General features: G+C 44.9%; 2 protein-coding genes across 10 annotated transcripts in view; one reads left to right on the top strand and one right to left on the bottom strand.

Moving 5' to 3' along the window:
• LOC119527397 (coiled-coil domain-containing protein 17-like) overlaps positions 1-16,324 on the top strand; it is an 87,220-nt gene extending 70,896 nt beyond the window's left edge. For 2 of the 8 annotated variants that reach the window (XM_037827351.1, XM_037827352.1), the window contains 18 exons: positions 4,626-4,766; positions 5,231-5,389; positions 6,316-6,437; positions 7,379-7,481; positions 8,419-8,567; positions 11,999-12,206; positions 12,288-12,359; positions 12,472-12,700; positions 12,798-12,960; positions 13,173-13,256; positions 13,343-13,461; positions 13,728-13,841; positions 14,105-14,259; positions 14,362-14,456; positions 14,547-14,750; positions 14,905-15,115; positions 15,187-15,297; positions 15,488-16,324. In XM_037827351.1, coding sequence (XP_037683279.1) covers positions 4,626-4,766; positions 5,231-5,389; positions 6,316-6,437; positions 7,379-7,481; positions 8,419-8,567; positions 11,999-12,206; positions 12,288-12,359; positions 12,472-12,700; positions 12,798-12,960; positions 13,173-13,256; positions 13,343-13,461; positions 13,728-13,841; positions 14,105-14,259; positions 14,362-14,456; positions 14,547-14,750; positions 14,905-15,115; positions 15,187-15,297; positions 15,488-15,646 — 2,598 coding nt within the window. In that variant the 3' untranslated portion in view covers positions 15,647-16,324. Of the gene's footprint in view, positions 1-4,625; positions 4,767-5,230; positions 5,390-6,315; positions 6,438-7,378; positions 7,482-8,418; positions 8,568-11,998; positions 12,207-12,287; positions 12,360-12,471; positions 12,701-12,797; positions 12,961-13,172; positions 13,257-13,342; positions 13,462-13,727; positions 13,842-14,104; positions 14,260-14,361; positions 14,457-14,546; positions 14,751-14,904; positions 15,116-15,186; positions 15,363-15,487 lie in introns of those variants that run through there. The other 6 variants (XR_005215375.1, XR_005215376.1, XM_037827353.1 and 3 more) reach the window with 6 other exon arrangements.
• Positions 16,325-17,396: 1,072 nt separating this feature from the next.
• Positions 17,397-18,481, bottom strand: part of LOC119527398 (nuclear autoantigenic sperm protein) — a 77,468-nt gene continuing 76,383 nt past the window's right edge. For both annotated transcript variants that reach the window (XM_037827357.1, XM_037827358.1), the window contains 2 exons: positions 17,997-18,125; positions 17,397-17,584 (listed from right to left, as the gene is read on the bottom strand). In XM_037827357.1, coding sequence (XP_037683285.1) covers positions 17,504-17,584; positions 17,997-18,125 — 210 coding nt within the window. In that variant the 3' untranslated portion in view covers positions 17,397-17,503. The remainder of the gene's footprint in view (positions 17,585-17,996; positions 18,126-18,481) is intronic.

An 18,481-nucleotide genomic window follows, 5' to 3' on the forward strand; every position in this document is an offset into this window, starting at 1 on the left:
GAAATATCAGGGTTACAAGACATCATACTGGAGATAATGACTGAAGCTCTTTGGGGTAGATAAGAACTCCAAGGGAAGAGGATAGAGAAAGAAGAGTAAAGAATGGAAGAATAAAACTTGAGGGAAATAAATAACATAGTCAATAGGAATGAGAAATTGTAATTCAGATGTAGAAAAAATGACACATGCAATCACAGAAATCAGAGTGGATGAGTTTAAAATAGCAAGAGGGGTTGTCATCACTTCTAAGTCTTACAAAACAACTTTTGATCTTAGTATTTGTAAAGTTTTTGGTTGGGGTTGAGGTTTTAGGAGAGTAGAGAACGACTAGAACAAGATTATAGGGGATTCTAGACTTATGTGGCTGGAAGTGGAGGTAAAGCTACCTTTGAGACTTGTCAGTAAATGGAAACTGGAAATAGAAGATAGGTGGGGATAAAGTTAAGTGAAAGGATAAAGAAAATTTATAGCCAGAGGGAAAGGGGCCCCTGGGGAACTACTTGAAAGATAATTGAAAGAGAAGAAGTAATTAGAGGATCATGGGCCAAAAGAAATGAGTGAAAATAAAACTGAGTAACAAGTGGTTTCTTTGAAAAGAGTTTAGGTACTTATTCTTATTTGCAAAAAAGAGAAAGAATGTGAGTTCAATTCAAAGATTTAGAGAGCAACTTCTATAAAGGAAAAGAGTGTAGAATGGAGGTTAAGAGTAGGGTTTTGGAGTATACATTCCATTTTGCCCCTTCTCTGCAGTGTCACCTTGGGGAAGTTACTTAATTTCTCAATCTCAGTCTCTTCATCTGTGAAATAGTGATAGTAACCCCTACATTTTAAGGATCTTATGAAGAGTAAATGAGAAAATTTTATGAAGTACTTAGAACTCACATAATATTGTATATATGTTTCATTCCTTGGAGATTATAAAGAGCTTTCATATATGTTACTTCGAGATATCTGAAAGTATTCTTTTAGGCTATAGAGATTATAAAAATGAGTAAAGCAATTTCATTATGTCTTCAAAGATCTTATAAATCTTAGGTGTGAAGAAGTGGCAAGGATAAAAGTCCACATCCAGAGCTTAAGATCAGTTTAAGCCTTCTTGTGTAGGACTGAGTTAAAGGTAGAATGACTGTTGTTGTCCTTATAAAAGATAATGAAACCTGAATAGGTATAGTGACTGTGGGCAGAGAAGGTAAGTGGTGATGGCACATCGCAGGAAGCAAGTTAAATGGAAGAGGAAATAGAAGACACCAAGCACTCTTCCCTAGGAAATTGAGATAACTATGGAACCGTTCTCTGGAGTAGAGAACAGAGGAAGATTCAGTTTTCAGGAAAAGTTGATGTGTAGTTTTTGGCACCTTGAAATAGGGAAATGTTGGAGGAAGGAAGAAGTGAGATGTCTCGTAGGCAGATATTGATTTATCTATTTATTCATTTTATCTAGGCATTCAGCAAACTGTTATTGAACATTGAGTATCTATGCAGTAAGCACCATATGTAACTAGAGGTACAAATAATACATGGCCTTATCTAATCCCAAAGAGTACATTGTCTAATGAAGAGACAGATGTAAGAAGTAATTGTGCTACTCTGCCAGGAGAGGATCCTCAAAGTCTTTACAGACAAAGTTATATTTCAACTGGATTTTTGAAGTGGAAAAGGAAAGGAAACTCCCATTTGTTGACATCTTACTGTGGTCCAAGAACTTTGCTAGGCCTTTAACATATACCATTGAATCCTTATTCTAATTCTGGGATGAACAGAATTATGTAATATGATAATAATAGCAATATACTCAGGACTCTTAGACTAGGTCTGTCTGACTTCAAAACAAGGTCTGTTTTCCACTGATCCAGAATGCCTTCCATCTTGAAAGATGAACAGGAAAGAGAAAGTTGAGGATTCAGGCTCTGGAGTCAAATTTGACTAAACTGGAATCTTTGTGCTACTCTCCAGGGCTGTTAATCGTGAGCAAGTTACTTAATTTTGTTGAACGTGCTTCCTCATGATAAATTGGTACTAATTATGGTATGTATATTTGTGACAGAATTGTGGTAAAAGAATGAAATTAAAGTTTAAAAAGTATTTGGGATATAGTTCCTGGCACATCCTAAGCACACAGTAAAAAGTAGGAGGTTGTTAGGAGCAAGTAGATGGGACATTCTAGGCAGGGAGAACTACCATTACCAAAAAATGAAGGCATTTGGGAAAACAAGTAATTCAGTATGGCTAGTGCTTGGAAAGTGGTGGGGTCTAAAACTAAAGCCAGATCATGGAAGCCCTTTGTAAAAAGCTCAGGACAGAGTTTAGGGCTAGATATAAAGTATTATTTATAATGCAGGTAATTTTAACAATTTAAACTGATTAAATAGTTACAAATAATTAGTTTTTCTAATGAAGTTCACCCAGGAACAGATTACAGCAGAAGAAGAGTACTGAGTCTAGAATCCTGTAGATGCCTACAGCCATTGAAAAAACTGAAAGGAATTCAGGAGGTAAGAACCTAGAGAGTGAAGCATCAGGGAATCAAGAAGGGAAAGAGAAGGAGAGGGACAGTTTCAAAAAAGATGGTCAAAGAAAACAGATTTTTAAGAGATGGCCTTCAAATTTGATAAGAGGACAAAATTTTTTGGTTATTTATTAAAGAGCTGTTTTTTTGGAATGGAGATAGAGGCAAGTGTTACAGAGAATTAAGTAATAACGAGCTAGTGAAAGACACTAATTCAGAAAAGTTTGGCAATGAAAGACTGGTTGTATATTATATGATTGAAGGAAATAGGTATGTTTGGGTTTTCCTCCAGTTTTCAATAAGGTTTGTAGATAGAAGAATATTATTAGAGTGGGAAGAGATTGAAGATATGGGAGGGAAATACTTGATAAATTCAAAAAGAATGAGAACGAACAGGTAAAGAATAGTACAAGGAACGAGGAAACTATTAAAGGAACTTGAGGTGCACAGAAGGGAATTGAGGAAAGTTTGGAACCAGTGACTTCAAACTTCTCAGTCTACCTGTGGAAGGCAAGATCATTTGAAGTGGAAAGAGTTGGAATCAATTTAATCTGGAGGAAGAGAGGACATTTTAAAAAAGAAAATTTGATAAGCAGTTTGTTTTAGTGGTTTTTAAAATAATATATTCATCTAATAAAAAGGGGAATGGGGACATAGTGGTTTTCTTATGTGGGCAACCAGCCATATTGAGTTACTGAAAATTAAGATTAAGGTGGAATAAAATGGGGCAGAGATTCGGTACCCTGTTGCATGTAATATTGTCTAGTAAACCTTCTGTACTGCTATGGCAGAAACCCAAGAGTTTTTTGCCCTGAGGTGGCAATATTAAAAGAAAGACAAGACATCTGGTGACCTTTTACAACTCCCAGGAAGCCACAAATCATTTTTGATGGTTAACCTGACACAAGCAGTCATCTTTAGATTTTCATCACTGTCAAGAAAAAAGTGTATCTTCATTCCAATTAGGTCATGTTTCTCATCTGTTTGCACGTGATTTTGGATGCATTGAGAGAGAGAGAAAAAGATACCACTTACTGAGTAACCTTGAACAAATTATATAACTTTCTTATCCTCAGTTTGTTCTGTGTATAACTTGATTTAATAATAATTATGCCTAATAGGGTTATTAAGGATTAAATTAATAAGACAGTATTGCAAGCACCTGGTAAATGGTAAGATACAGTAAATGATAGATACTCAGTAAAATTAATTCCTTTCCCAAAGCCTGTAGTGTCCTCTTTAATACCTTTCAACTGAGAAGGCACCCAGGAAAGCAATGTTCTAATTTTTCCAATCTGGAGAAATAAATAGAAGTTTTTCGCTTTCTTCAGCCAGACTCTATATTGACCTGCCTCATCTTCCCTGGTCTCCTGAAAGAATGTGATTGACTCAGAAAAAACAAGTGTCCCAGCTATACTGTTCCACCTGTACTATTTGCTGTCATAGTTGGGCCAGAACCCCATGAAGCTAAGCAGAAGAAGGGCCCTGGACTAAACCAGAATTGTCTAGTCATTTATACTATACTATGTCAGCCAACCAGTCTTAACCGTAAAAACCATCCAAAGCTAAAGTCTTTTCAAATGAAAAGGACTGTTTAATTTTGATACAGCTCTAACTCTGCCCACACTGGTCTTGAACTCCTGCCATGAAAGTTCCTGGAAGACAGCATTTTCCTAATGTCCCTTGTGGGATATCAGGGTTACATCAGAGGTTAACAAGCACATGATACAAGAAAACATTTGGGGGTTAAGTAAATTTGAAAAAATGTTTTATATTATATCAGCTCTCAATTTCATATGGCCAGTTAAATTCTCTGAGAAATAGCAGAGAAGAAACCTGTTGAACTTTGCTCACCCAGCACCTCCCAAGCTTATTGAATTAGAGCTCTCTTTTTGAGGAAACCTACTAATATCCCCATGACTCTTCTGTTCCCATCTGCATTTTTCCTTAAAGTGTCTAATCTCAGAAAGAGGTTGCATACCTCCCAATCATTTTGAAACAGGTAAACTCTGGGAACTTAAATTTCCTTTACTTAACATCTCACTCTCTGCTTTATGGTCTTTCAAGCTGACCTGTTGGCCTCCTTGTTCTGACTGATTTGTTTTTTCTTCCCATGTAGCCCAGTGCATGGAAAGCTAACAGAATGGAACACAAATCAGGGTCCCTTTCCTCTAGCCGAGAGTCTACTTTTACCAGTCCGATCTCTGTTACCAAACCAGTGGTACTGGCTGGTGGCGCGGTTCTAAGCTCTCCCAAAGAGGTAAGTGAGGTTAAAGCATGGTAGTCTTTTTTAGAGTTGCAATTTCCCATTTATTTGTGCTAAGATATGCAGTGTGACATGTACAGCTCTAACTCTATTACTTGGCCATGTTTAGCCAAGAGTCGTTTCTTTATTAGTGTTTCCTGTCAGCCTCCAGAGGTGGGTAATAGCTCGGTGGGATAATTGCTCTGTGAAAGATCAATGCCAGCCTGTATTATCCTTGCATTCTGTCGGTGTCTGTAGAAAGATCAAAGGAGGTACTCTGTCAGCCAACCAGTCTTAACTGTAAAAACCATCCAAAGCTAAAGTCTTTTCAAATGGAAAGGACTGTTTAATTGTGATAAAAGACAGAGTGATAAATAGGCTATCAGAATCTGGAAATCAGTGCTATCTCAAAATGACCCAGAGAAACCCGGTCCCTGTTCTTTGCTGTCAGGAGCAACCTATTTGTGTTATTTTCCCAGAGTCCCTCCAGCACCACCCCTCCAATTGAGATCACCTCCTCTCGTCTTACCAAGTTGACCCGCCGAACTACCGACAGGAAGAGTGAGTTCCTCAAGACTTTGAAGGATGACCAGAATGGAGACTTCTCAGAGAGCAGAGACTGTGACAAGCTGGAGGATGTAAGAGGAGAGGGTTTTGGAGGTTATATCTGCGCTTTTTTTTTTCTTAAGGGAGAAAACTATGGCAAATTTTTTAAATGTACAGAGATTTTGTCTGTAGATGAAGTAGCCTACCACAGCCTGTAGTAAAGTGAGTTTAATACTTTGTTCAGCAGAGATTTCAAATTAGGACTTATTTCAGTGACAGTTAGATGTCCTGGGACTCCGTGTTCTTGGCAGAGGCAGTGCTGTTTTTTAAGTCTTGAATTAATCAGTGCTACAGAAGCGTTTATCAATTAGGATTATATTTAATTGCAATAAAAGAAAAACAGAACCATACAACAGCTAAGAGGTTTGTTTATATCCTGCAACAGGAAGATTAAAGGTAGGCAGTCCAACACAGTATGGCAGCTTAAGGGGTGTCATCAGAAAACCCATAAATTTTGGTCACCTTGGACTAGGATGGCTACACACCACTAAGTATCCCAGCCACATTCTAGTTATGGAAAGGACAGAGAGCCAAAAACATGAAAAAGCCTTCTTAGAAGCCATACCCAGCAATTTCCACATACATATCATTGGCCTGCTACCAAATGGTCATTCCTAGCTGCAAGGGAGTCTAGGAAAGTGAGCTTTTTTTTTTTTTTTTTAATTCTGAGCACATTGGTTCCCCAGTCAAAATCAAGGTTCTATCAGTAAGGAAGAGTGGGGAATGGATATTGCATAGCCAGCTAGTGGTTTGTCACAGTTGATATAACCTGAAATTAAGAAGGCTGGTTGCCAGTTGGTGTCCTTTGAAAATCTTAGCAAGACCTCATTTTTACATGGGGAAATTCTAGTGACTAAGGCTGTTTTCTGGAAAACACTCTTCCTGGGTTCTACTCTGACTTTGTGGATTATCTTGCCACAAAGGATTGTTAAACCAAGTGTGTCCTTTCTTTCTGCAGTTGGAGAATAGCACACCTGAACCAAAGGAAAATGAAGAAGAAGAATGTCATCAGAATGGCCTCGCTCTTCCTGTTGTGGAGGAAGGGGAAGTCCTCTCTCACTCTCTGGAAGCAGAGCACAGGTGAGTAAGGATCTGGTCACAAGACATGCTGTGTATAGCCTGCAGTGACCTTGAACATACTTGAGAAGATGTTGCAGATGAGTCTGGCATCTAGATGGGCCCATGAGCACCATAACTTGTTCTCTCTGTGTGCCGTGGGTTGCTTGTTGTCCAGCTAGGCACTCTCTCACAGACTTAACCAGCTTTTTCACACTCTCTTCTCCAAGGCTTTCATTGGTTTAGTTTCAGACCCAATTTATGACTTCAGCAGAAGAGAAGAAGAGAGAAGAACCTGTTTCCTAGGACTGTTGTGCTGGCCCCTTAGACCTTCCTGGCTCCAAGTGAACAGTTACCATAAAACCCCTTTAAGGGGCTTTGGGAAGCATGAAATTCACACCTTCCCCCTCTCCCCTATTGTTTGAATGAGAGCCATGAACACAGAGCAGCCAGGTGTCTGTGCAAGTGGATGGCAGGTGGGGCTTGCCAAGTATTGCACTACCTTTCTAAAGGAGGCTTCTTCTGTCCAGAGGAACTTTAGGGGACAGCAAAATCATGAGGTTATGAGGGAATCCATAATGCAGTGGAGTTGAAAGAGAACTTAGGTACATGTGGAAATATGCTCATTTGGTCACAAGAAATAAAGGCGAGATTTTTTCCTGTTTTGGTTTATGAGACGGAGGACCCTTGTGGTATTTAACTATTTTTTTTATGCTGTCTTGTTTTCTGCTGCTTTTACTGTCTCTCCTCTATTGCTGTTGTGCCCTCAACTCTTTAAATAGCGAGCACCTGAGTAGTCATAATTAAAGCTTGCCCCACTAGAGAGACGTGAAAAACCAAGTCCTCGTCTAACATCCAAGCAGGTACCAGTGCCCTGGGCAGGGAAGCTTTCTGTGGAAAATTGTGGGCTGCCTGCTCAGGCTTAAAGGTGTCATATTTTCTTTGTCTCTGCTTCGGTCCACCAGGTTATTGAAAGCAATGGGATGGCAGGAATATCCTGAAAATGATGAGAATTGCCTTCCCCTCACAGAGGATGAGCTCAAAGAGTTCCAGATGAAGACAGAGCAGGTATATCATTCAGTTACCTATAAACCTTTCCTGGAGACCAATTGATGACAAGGAGAGAAAGGAATCAGGACAGTTCTTACCCTTAGAGAGCCCCAGTTTAGTGTGATGGAAAGATTTTGGAAAAGAAAATATAAAATGACCACAGAAGAAATGTGAAGAGGCATCTAGGTAATAGGCATCTCCAGTGGTGAATACAAAAACCAGGTCAGTGGTTAGCAGATTTAAGAAAGGAGAATGTCCTTTCATCCGTATAGCTCTAATCCCTTATTAGAAACACATGGTCATGTTCCAGAGTTCTGATCTGAGCCTCAGAGCCCTTAGGGAGGGCCCAAGGGAAGGAGGCTTACTCTCCTCTGCTTCCAGCCACATTCTTCTGGGGGTTTGTCCAGAGCTAAGAAGTCAGGAGGCTTATTTGAATTTATTCAACAAAAGCATGAATGCTTTCCCTGAGTAAAACACTGCCAGATCCTGGGGTGTGCAGCAGTGAACAAGGAAGACAACTGGGGTTTCTAAAAACCTTAGAGCTTATATTCTGGTGGCATATATTTAAAATATAAATTTACAGTTGTGATAAGTGCTATCAAGTGAGAAGGTCTAGGCTGACTTAAGACCATACTGCTCAGAAATTGTGTTCGGCAGACCGGTAGATTGATATATCTGAGAACCTGTTAGAAATAGGGACTCTCAAATCCTACCCCAGACATACTGAATAAGAACCTGCATTTTAAAAAGATCCTTAGACCCTACATGATTCAAATGCACATTAGAGTTGGAGAAGCATTGCTAAAAGACATCTTAGAAGATTGGATCCCTCTGCATCCTACCTAGAATTGAATCAAGTCCTGGACTTCCCCAAGTCCCATGGGCCAGTGTAGTCACTGATGGGTTTTGTTTTGTTTTTTTTCTTTTTCTTTCTCTCCTATGCTTCCTCCTACAGCTGAGAAGAAATGGCTTTGGGAAGAATGGGTTCTTACAGAGCCGTAGTTCCAGCCTATTTTCCCCTTGGAGGAGCACTTGTAAAGTGGAGTTTGAGGACTCAGACACGGAAACCAGTAGCAGTGAAACATCAGATGACGATGCCTGGAAGTAGGCATATAAATGCTCACAATTAAATCTGACCAAGTAAATTCAGCCTCTGTGTTTAGGGAGTATACAAAAGAAATCATTCTTTTCCTTTTCCTTTTCTTTTGTTGTTGTTGAATACTTCATGCACAAGGGAAATAATCATATCCCAAAGAGAGCGATTGGCTTGTTTAGCTTTTGTTGTTGTTGTTGTTCCCTGTTACCTGCTTAATAGAGAGAAGTTTGTGTGGTGGGAAAGATTTTAATAATATATATTTACACACAGACAGAATATATGGGGCGAGGCACAGATGGGAGCTGGCATTGCAGAGAGGAGGAGACAGTGGTCTGCAGCAACAGCTTCTACTATCAGCCCTTGGGGCACTCACCCCTATGCTCAAGCAATCATTGTCAATGACAAAGTGACTATTGAAGTTATAATTGTATTAAATTAATGCTAATAATTTGGATATTTTTATTTTATTTTTGGCTGCTCGGGTAACTAGCCCTTAACCAAGCATATGTGGTTTTTCTGTTTTTTTCCTTTTTGGGTACAGCTATAAAATATTTGGATATAGGAAATGTTGTGTTATTCTTGCAGCCTTGATATTCAGGGTGGATTGTAAAATATAAATTTTTGTGAGATTTCAAAGATTAAGATTATTTTGATAACATTATTTACAGATTTAAAAGATATGGTTATCACAAGTCTGTTATGAGGGGGAAACTACTGCATAAAATAACTTAGAATAAATATTTTGCATCAGTTTGGATTGTCTTGTGTAAGAAGTATATTTTCTTTAAAATGTGATGAATGGATTCTTTTACAAGGAAACTATTTTTAGAACTATGGAGGAAATCTGAACTTAGACACACTTGTTTGTCCTTTTAGCTGATACTTTTTTTTTTTTTTGATGCAGGAAAACCTGTGCAATAAATTACTAGATAAAATCAGAACCTTAGTTTTCCTTCCTGAAACAGTTTTTCACTGTACATGTATTTACCAACATGCACATTTTAAGGGAAGTCTGTGCCTCAGTTTTCCTGCTGTATTATTCAGGGTTCTCCAGAGAAACAGAACCAACAGGAGAGAGACAGAGAGAGAGAGAGAGAGTGAAAGAGAGTGAAAGAGAGAGAGAGAGGGATTTATTAGGATTTATTATTAGGAATTAGCTCACTTGACTGTGGGGGCTAGCAAGTACAAATTCTATAGGGCAGGCTGCAAGTCAGAAGCTCTGATAAAGGTGAGGTTCAATTCCTCAGGGGAAGCTGGCTGGCTGATGGAGAGCCAGAAATTCTTCTGACTTCTGAAATCCTCAGTTCTGGCTTTGAGGACCTCCAATTAATTGGGTGAAGAGACTTCCCACGTTGCCGAAGACAGTCTCCTTTGTTGACTGTAGGTGCAGTCAACTGACTGTAGATGCAAATCCATCTATGAAACACCCTCACAGTAACAATCAGGTCAGTGCTTGGTTGACCAAAACAACTGGAAGCCATAACCCAGCCAGACTGATACATGAAATTAACTTATCACACCTGCTAAACAAAAGTATGGGGGAAGGGAGTTGAAGCAGTGCTGTCTGGGTTGCCATTGCAAGGAAGCAGGTTTTTTTATTTAACAAATACATCTCAGGCCCTGGTTGTGTGTCAAAGGTACTGTGCAAAGTTGTGGGGATGCAAGGAGTGCCCAGCCTAGTAGCACTGAGAAAATAAACACTGATAATAGAGGAGACAAAACCGTAGGTCAAGATCTGATGACAAGTAGAAGATAAATAACAAACATCTACTGGTAATGGCTCTCTGGGCATCCCTACAGTATGGTTCCTAATGAATTTTTTGTTTGCTGGTTTCTTTAGTCCCTAATGGATATAGACTACCAAAATCATACTCTAATGGGAGATAAGTGGAGGACTAACAAGCATGACTGCATGTTAGAAAGCTAACTTATTTGTAGAGGGCTCTGGACGAGGGGGAGAAACTAAAGTCAGAGAGACCAGTAAAACATTTGCTAGATTTGAAAGACCAGATAGATTTGAAGACCCTGTCTGCCTTAATGCAGTCCCCATTGCTAGCTGTGTAAGTAATCCAAGATGAACTTTGGCACTGACAGTTGAGATAGAGCAGTAAGAACTATTATAGTTCATAGAATATAATATGGCATCTATTTTAAGATATTGTCTTATGTACCAATAAAAGGAAACTTGACAATTAGGATCTTTAATTGTGAATCCTGGTTTTAATATTGGTAAAATATGAAAAATGTGTATCTTATAATCAGTGAAATTCTATAAAATGAACTAAATATATTACTGCCAAAAGTATTAAACTTGGAATCAGAAGTAAGTTGGGATTTGGGCTTTTCCACTTACTGGCTTTCTCAGAGCAAATTTCTAAAAATGTACCCCCCCCCGCCCCTTTTTTTTTTTCAGTTGAAATTGCACTGTGCTGAGGTCATATATTTTAAAACACTTTGTAATCTGCTGCTGGTCATATATTGTGCCATAATACGGAGGAAGAGGGGAATGTTTTAAATCCCTGTCTTATTTAGAAAGGTTTTCTTATTCCACATGAGGCTCTATCAGAGCTCTGGCTCCTTTAAAAACTTAAAGGATGAAGATTTGGGGGGGGGGGGGGTATTTGGCCAGCAGTTAAGAGCCTGCCTGGCCCCTGGCCAATCTCAGAGGAAGGTGTACCCTTCTGGATTTGATTTCCTGAGCTGACAGATTTACAGTCTCCCAGAACTTTCATTCCTTGGGCTGTACTGATTATCCTTCTACAGCTGAAAAAATACAGGAATTGGGGGATGGGAGTTAGGGAGAGACCTCCAGCCCCAGTTTTGACTTGGTTGTACAAAATCTGTGGTTGTTCCCAGAGAGGCATGGGTGTTGGAAAGTTCTATTCAGTTTAGGAGAAAGAGATGGTTTCCAGATGGAACTCCAAAAAGGGCAAAGACTGTCTCATTTCCCAGGCGTACCCTAGAGTGGAAAGTGACACCAACATGGGTTACATTTTGTGGAGCTGGGATTTGCTAGATGCCCTGCACCTGGGTGTCCACCTGGGAATACAGCAGTGAGCAAGATAATACTTCCTTGCCAGAGGCTACTAAATGACCAATGATGGAGTGGGTGCTTTGTGGCCCACCTATTCTAGGAGGCAGCTGTTCGTTTCTCTTGACTCATAGACAGAGGAACCACGGTTCCGGGTCAGGGACTTGCCCAAGCTCAGGCAATTAGGTGGATAGACTTTGTGAAACTTCAAGCCAGGGGCTCCGCCTTAAGGTGGCCAGCCCTTCCCCCGTCCATTCTCCAGACCTGCCCAGACCTGTACTTGCTGCCCAGGTTGCTAAGGCTCCTCCCCAAACATAAACCTGAAGATCTTGGAGACCCACTAGACCTGGCCTTTCCTCCCTGCCTCTTTCATCTTCCTCTGCCTTTCCTCTGCCCTCTCTTCCACAGGTCTCTGTTGGTATCAGGGAAGGGGTCCAATCCCATGGCCTCCCACTCTGAGGAGCCAGGGTTCCTGCCCTGCAAGGCCTGTGACATGGTTTTCCGCTCCTGTGCCCTGTTGGCCACCCACACCCAGCGCTTCTGCATTGGCCGCCAGGGCCGGGAGGTGACACCTGGAACTCAGCCCTCGGTAGCCACTGAACCACCGGGACCCGCGGTAAGGGCCTCTGTAGCTGTGGGAGTGAGTGTCCTAGCGACCCTGACCCTCAGGATTCCTCACTCCACACCCTGCCTCCAGGTTGTGCCACAAGAACTCCAAGGCCTCTCAGAACAGGCCAGAAAGTCTGCTCTACAGAGGTTAACAGAGGAGGTACACTCGGCTTTCCCCAAAGGCTTGAAATCCTGAGCGTTTTCCCCAAACCTCTAATGCCTGGGTCAGATTACCCCAATACAAAGAACTCAGAGGTCACGGCTATCTCCAGGTGCAGAGGCTGCGGCTGTCCCTGCAGGAAATACTACCCTGGGCCACAGAGGTCCCCAGGGGATTGGAGGGGTACTTGAGGCCCTCGCGTTCAGAGGCGGCGGCTCAGGACCCCACCTCGGAAACTGAGGAGAGTCCCAGCCAGCGGCTGCGGGTGCTGCGCTGGACTCACGCAAGGCGCGTGGCGGAGAACGAGACCCAGAGCCGGGCCCTGGAGCGACGCCGCGAGGGTGAGAGGGAAGGAGGACACTAGGGACCCTCCCCATCCATCATTCCTTGGCTTAAGGTTGCTGGGACCCATCCTGACCCGCTCTTCTACTCCCTCAGAACTTAGCCGGCGCCTCCAGCATATCGCCGGGGCCCGAGGAGGAATAGCGGCCCTATTCGTCCTCGAGCGGGAACTTCGAGAACTGCGGGCAGAGGCCGGGCGGACGCGGGGAGCTCTAGAGATGTTAGGGGCACGGGTTCAACAACTACAGCCCGAGTCAGGGTGAGGACCAGGCGGGGCAGGATGCACCAAGAAGCCGGACCCGCGAGCGCGAGAGCGAGAGCAGACCGCGTCGCGCCGCGGAACGAGCTCTGGAGAGGCGGGTATCGGGCCGGCAGGGGCGGGGCGCGGCGGGAGGGGCGGAAGGGGCCGGGCTACAGAGGCCGTGTTTCGGACGGAGATGTCCAGTCCCCGCCGGTCGCCTCCCACCCCAGGACCCAGCGGAATGCCTTGCGACAGGATGAACTGTGTTGCCCGGCGCTCCAGGCCAACCCAGGGACTCTGGCTGCAGAGATCGGGTGAGGTGGGGACCGGGGGACCGGCATGGGGCGAAGGACTTGATCGGGCCTGTAAAGTCGTTGCCTTCCTGTTCCTCCCTCCCTAGGGCCCTGCGAGAGGCCTACGTTCGAGGCGGGGGCCGGGACCCCGGAGTTCTGGGCCAGATATGTCAGCTACAAGTGGAGGCGACAGCACTGGAGTTGCGGCAGTCGCGGGCCCGCAGGGGTGAACAGGAGGGACCAGCCAGAAGGGCCTCTCCGGAGGGTGTTCTTAGCTCTGGGGGAAGGAGTGTGAGGGAGGGTGTCTTTGCCAGGGGAACCACCTGAGCAGAAGCCCCGAGGTAGGAAACCTGCGTGGTCTCTGTGGCAGTGGCCAGCATGTGAGCTGACAAGTCTAGCCTTGTCCAGAGAGCCCTAAGGCCGGAATGCTGGTCAGAGCCGGACCTGGCAGGTGGGCAGAGATTAGAGGTGACAGGTCAAATATGTTCTCAGGAAGAAAGGCAGGTGCCCCGGGGCAACTTCTGGTGGTCGAGGCCGAGAACCGGCGCCTGGAGGCAGAAATCCTGGCCCTGCAGATGCAGAGGGGCGCGGGTCCGGCGCCCTGGGGTCAGTGACAGCCCCAACTCCACCCCGCCTAGCCCTCCCCAGTAGGCCGGGCTCCGAGGAAGGGGGTAGAGGGAGCATGCGTGTGGAATGAGACCTGCGTTTGTGCCCCGCGTCGGTCGGTCTCCGCTCCTCTCGGTGTCGGTGCGTGTGCTCCTGTATCTTGACTGCAGATCGATTTGCTGGCTCGGCTCTCAGGGGTGGGGTGAAAGTTTATCTCGGCCCAGTCCTGCTCAGGGACCCTCTAATTCTTCCTCTGCTCCTAGGACCCCGGGAGCCACGACTTCAAGTTGGTCCCAGCCCACACCTGCGGGAGAGGGGAGATCCCCCACTCCTCCCCCCGCCGGTGGCTCCCCCGCTGCCGCCGCTTCCACACTCGACAGACGCCGTTGGTGTGGTCTTGGGTGGCGCCGGGAAGGCTGTGAGGACCCAGGGGATGGGGCGAGGGCAGTTCTGATCTGTGCCGTTGGGGGAGCCTGCGGGAGCATGAGAAAGCTTTCTGGAGTTCCTCTGTTCCCCACAGCCGCGACTTCCTGAAACTATGGTCAGGAACTTGGGTCTGGACCCACACCTCCTACCCGCATCTGACGTGCTGGGCCCTGCACCGTACGACCCCGGGTGAGGCCTGCGCCCTCCTTTGACAGCCATCGGGCCTGGCTGGGGTTGGGGGAGTTGGGTGTTGTGCGTGCTTAGACCTGTGTTCCTCAGGGCTGGCTTGGTCATTTTCTATGACTTCCTGCGGGGTCTTGAGGCCTCTTGGATTTGGGTGCAGCTAACGACTGGCCTAGCCCGAGCCGGACGGAATACAGGAGGGACAACGGCATTGCCCCCAGCCCTTTGCTTGCCCCCACCTCCAGCTCCTGGGCCCACGGGCAATTGTGCTATCCTTGCCAGCAGGCAGCCTGTGCCCAGGTCAGTAAGAAGTCATGACTTTGGGGCTCTTTACCTTAACTGAGACTTGTCTCACTATTTGCTTCTCAAATAGTGTTCTCCTGGCTGTTTTCAGATGTACAAAGAAGGGAACGTAGCACTGGCTTCCAACACCTCTTTTTTGGTTGTCCTGCAGGCTAGCACCCTCACCATCAGTATCCTTGGTCTGTGAGCTGCGGGCCTGGCAGGGGTTGGCAGGGACTAGGGCATTCCAGCCAAAGGCCTGGGTCTCCCTGCCACTGTTTGACCGGGATCAGCAGGTACTAAGTGGCCGTTGGCGCCTTCTACTTCGGGCCCTTCCTCTGGACCCCAGCCTTAGCCTTGGGCAGCTGAATGGGATCCCCCAGGTGAGTGTGGAGAGTGGGACAGGGTTTACTCCTCCGAAGTACAGGTGCAATACTATTTCACCTCTTCCCAGGAAGGTCAGGCTGAGCTCTTTCTGCGACTGGTAAATGCGAGAGATGCAGGTGTCCAGACCCTGGCAGAGATCAATCCAGCAAGTGCCCACGAGTACCAGTACGCAACTCCGGTGAGGGCTGAACTACAGTCTTACCACTATGTGCCAGTCACTACCAAATTCTTGCTGTGCATTAACTCATATGACCCATGTGTAGCAGATGAGGAAATCAAAGCACAGAGGTTAAGTAGGTTCACAGTGAGTATGGTCTGACTCCAGAACCTGTACTCTTAACCTCCAGATACTCCCTTCTGTTCCACAGGCGTCCCACTCATCTTCACTGGAAGCCGGCTCCCTTATCCCCTCAGCTGGCTTTGCTGATCCCCCACCTCCTGCAGAGGAGCCCCTCAGCCAAGTCAAAGACGGAGATGAGGGTTTGGTCCCCCAACACAGCCTTGTCCCACCCCCACGTGGTTCTTGAGACCAGAGAATGAAAATCTCTTAACTCTAGAGGCGAAGCATTTGAGCCAATCACAGCTTCACCACCTTCTACAAGCACTTTTTTCTGCACCCCTTTCTCTTTTGTAAAACAGATTCATGTGAGGAATAAATGGGTATGTCAGGTATTTAGTGTTGCCCAGCATAGAGGAACTTCTTTGAAAGGTGACTAGGGGTGACACTAATTCCAGCTAAAAGAACTCATTCTAACCCATTCTTTTGCTAAAGCCATTCTTGTCACACTTCAAATTTCAGCTTCCCTAGGACTTCCTCTAGGAAGCCTTCTAGGTTCTCAGGGTCCCCCAAAGCAAGGAGCTCCTATAGCCTTTAATACTTACAGGCTTACAGGGTATGGCCCCAGCCCAATGAAGCCCAAGTGTGAGATCTAACTGAAATAAATAAGGAAGGCCTGGCCCGACCCCAAAACCAACCAAACGAGGTCAAGAGCCTGGAGCTCTGGTCATATCATGTGTTGTAACTACAAACTGGCCCGACGAAGAAAACACCACAGAATGTCCAGTACAAGAAGAGCATCTATCTTCATGAAGGAAACTCAAAAAGCCCTACAGGATAAACCAAAGATTCCACAGGATGAGTTACTACAACCTGCCCAGAAAGTCTATTTTGTCCTGTATTATTTTAATAAAAAACTTAAAAATGAGGGTGACTTGCAGCGCTCCCTCTGCATTCAACATCCTATTCTTGTGCAGCAAAGTAGCCCTGTGGGTGTCAGAATTGTTAAATAATTTACCCTTGGGAAATGTAGGACACTTTGGAATTCAGATCCAAATAATGCCCAGTCAGAAGGTTCTCAATCTAAGGGTCAGGTCAGAGGCAACTCAGTCAGGGTCTCACTAATGGTGTGCCCTGGACATCAGTGAGGGCCCAAGGGATGGCACTGGCATCAGTGTCCTGAGCACAAGCACCCTTGGACTAGACAACCAGAACTGCTGGGCCAGTGTCCTCATCTTAACCCCACATATCACACTGCTCCAGGCAGCCCAGGATCCCAGTATAAGATCTTTAAACACAAGTCCAGACCAGGAGGAGCCTTTTAGCATTTTTATTTGAGAAGTCAAAACCGCAGACAGGGTTAACAATTCCAAGCACTGATATATTTCAACCTTTCAATACAGAAAACAAATGTAACTCAACTAGCTAGCCTCCCATAAAGATTCTTCAAACCATATCCAAAGTGCCCATCAGTCAGCTCTTCAGCCACTTTCAAACCAGAGAGCTCAACTCCCTATAACTAAACTCAGGGATCAATCACTTGCCCCACATTTTCTTCTGAGTTCTTTTTCGAGGCCAGGATTATGGCCCTAGTTGGAGACTAGGTGGGGAGAAGACAGCTACCATCAAACGCCTGGCTAGAGGCTGCTGTCAGTTCACAGCCAGTCTATCATCCAAAGAGCAAGATCTTCATGAAGTCTTCACAGTCCCCATCCAGGGACAGCACCACTGAAGAAACCTTCTTTGTTTCCAGCGAAACAGCTGGATTCAGTCAAGTATTTAAAACTGGGAAAAATATAGCACCAATGGAAGATGAAGGGCCTAAGGCCACACTTGAGTTGATCACCTCCACATCAGACAGACAGGAATTGGGAGTCAGAACTTCCAACACAGAGATCAGTACAGAAGGACGGATGGGGGGGAGGGGGGGGAGTACCTTTGGCTATGACATAAAACTTGGATTCAGTCAATATTTAGCAAAAAAACATCAAAGCCTCAACCTTTGCTTACAATCTTTATTGAAGTTATACAAAAAGAATCCCCAAAAGTGAAAAAATACATTATATACAAAATCACTTTCCCTCAGAAGGAAGGCTCTGTCCCTCACTCAACAAGCAGTGCTTTCAACTGTAGCTCCGGCCTCCATTGTCCCCTCCACTGCTGCCCGGCTTTCAGCCTGATTCTCAGCCTGGAAGAGAGAGCCTGGGCATAAATAATCTTAGTTTAAGCCATTCCATCTTAAAAAACTAAGCAGGACAGAGTCAGAGGAAGTAAACACAGGTTTCCTGAGTTCTCTGTGATAATAGGGCTGACAGAGCCAATATTCATGAAAAGGAGCAAGCAGAAATGGCCCAATGGTCTTACCAATCAAGTGCATTCTCAGATATTTGTTACAGGCACGTAGGTTGTCACTTGTCAATCAGACAACCTCAGCTCCAAAATCATTGTTTCCTACCGCAATCTCTGGTTTTGTGAGGGCTGCACTCAAGCAATCCAAACAGGCTTAAGGTGTGGAGTGTGCACTCGGGAGGACTAGTTTCCCCAGGCCCTGAGAACAAGGAGAAATGAGGCAGAAACCCAATCCCTGCTTAACTGCCCACCTCCTCCTCCATGTGTTCGGAAACTTCATTTCCACTGGGGACAGCATCCCCACTGCCTCCATTCACCTCCGGTTCTTGTTTGGCTTTCTTTGCATCATCTTTCCGGGGGCTCTCTTCCTCTGGTTTCCTCTAAAGATATAATTGTGAAGGCGTCACAACGTGCTTCATGTTTTTAAAAACAAAACAATATCTCTAGCTGCAAAACATTTCCTTAACTCCTGTGGTGCAAAGATCTGACCCTCAGGATTCAAGCTCTAAGGGTCTCTCCCTCTCCAAATGGGTAAATGGGAAGGGGGGAGTGGGCGCCACGCGGATGACAATGCTCTGCAGAATAAATTGGCCTATCCCAACACATACAAATTCAGCCTCCCTCTAATGGGTGGGGTGGGGTGGGGGTGAGGAAGAGACCTGAAGAGTAACCAAAGCATAGGTTTCAACTCTTGTACTTGAATTAGAACAGGCAGGAGTTAAGACTCTCCCACAAA

Source organism: Choloepus didactylus, chromosome 2 (genome assembly GCF_015220235.1).
Source record: "Choloepus didactylus isolate mChoDid1 chromosome 2, mChoDid1.pri, whole genome shotgun sequence".
Taxonomy (NCBI): Eukaryota; Metazoa; Chordata; class Mammalia; order Pilosa; family Megalonychidae; genus Choloepus; species Choloepus didactylus.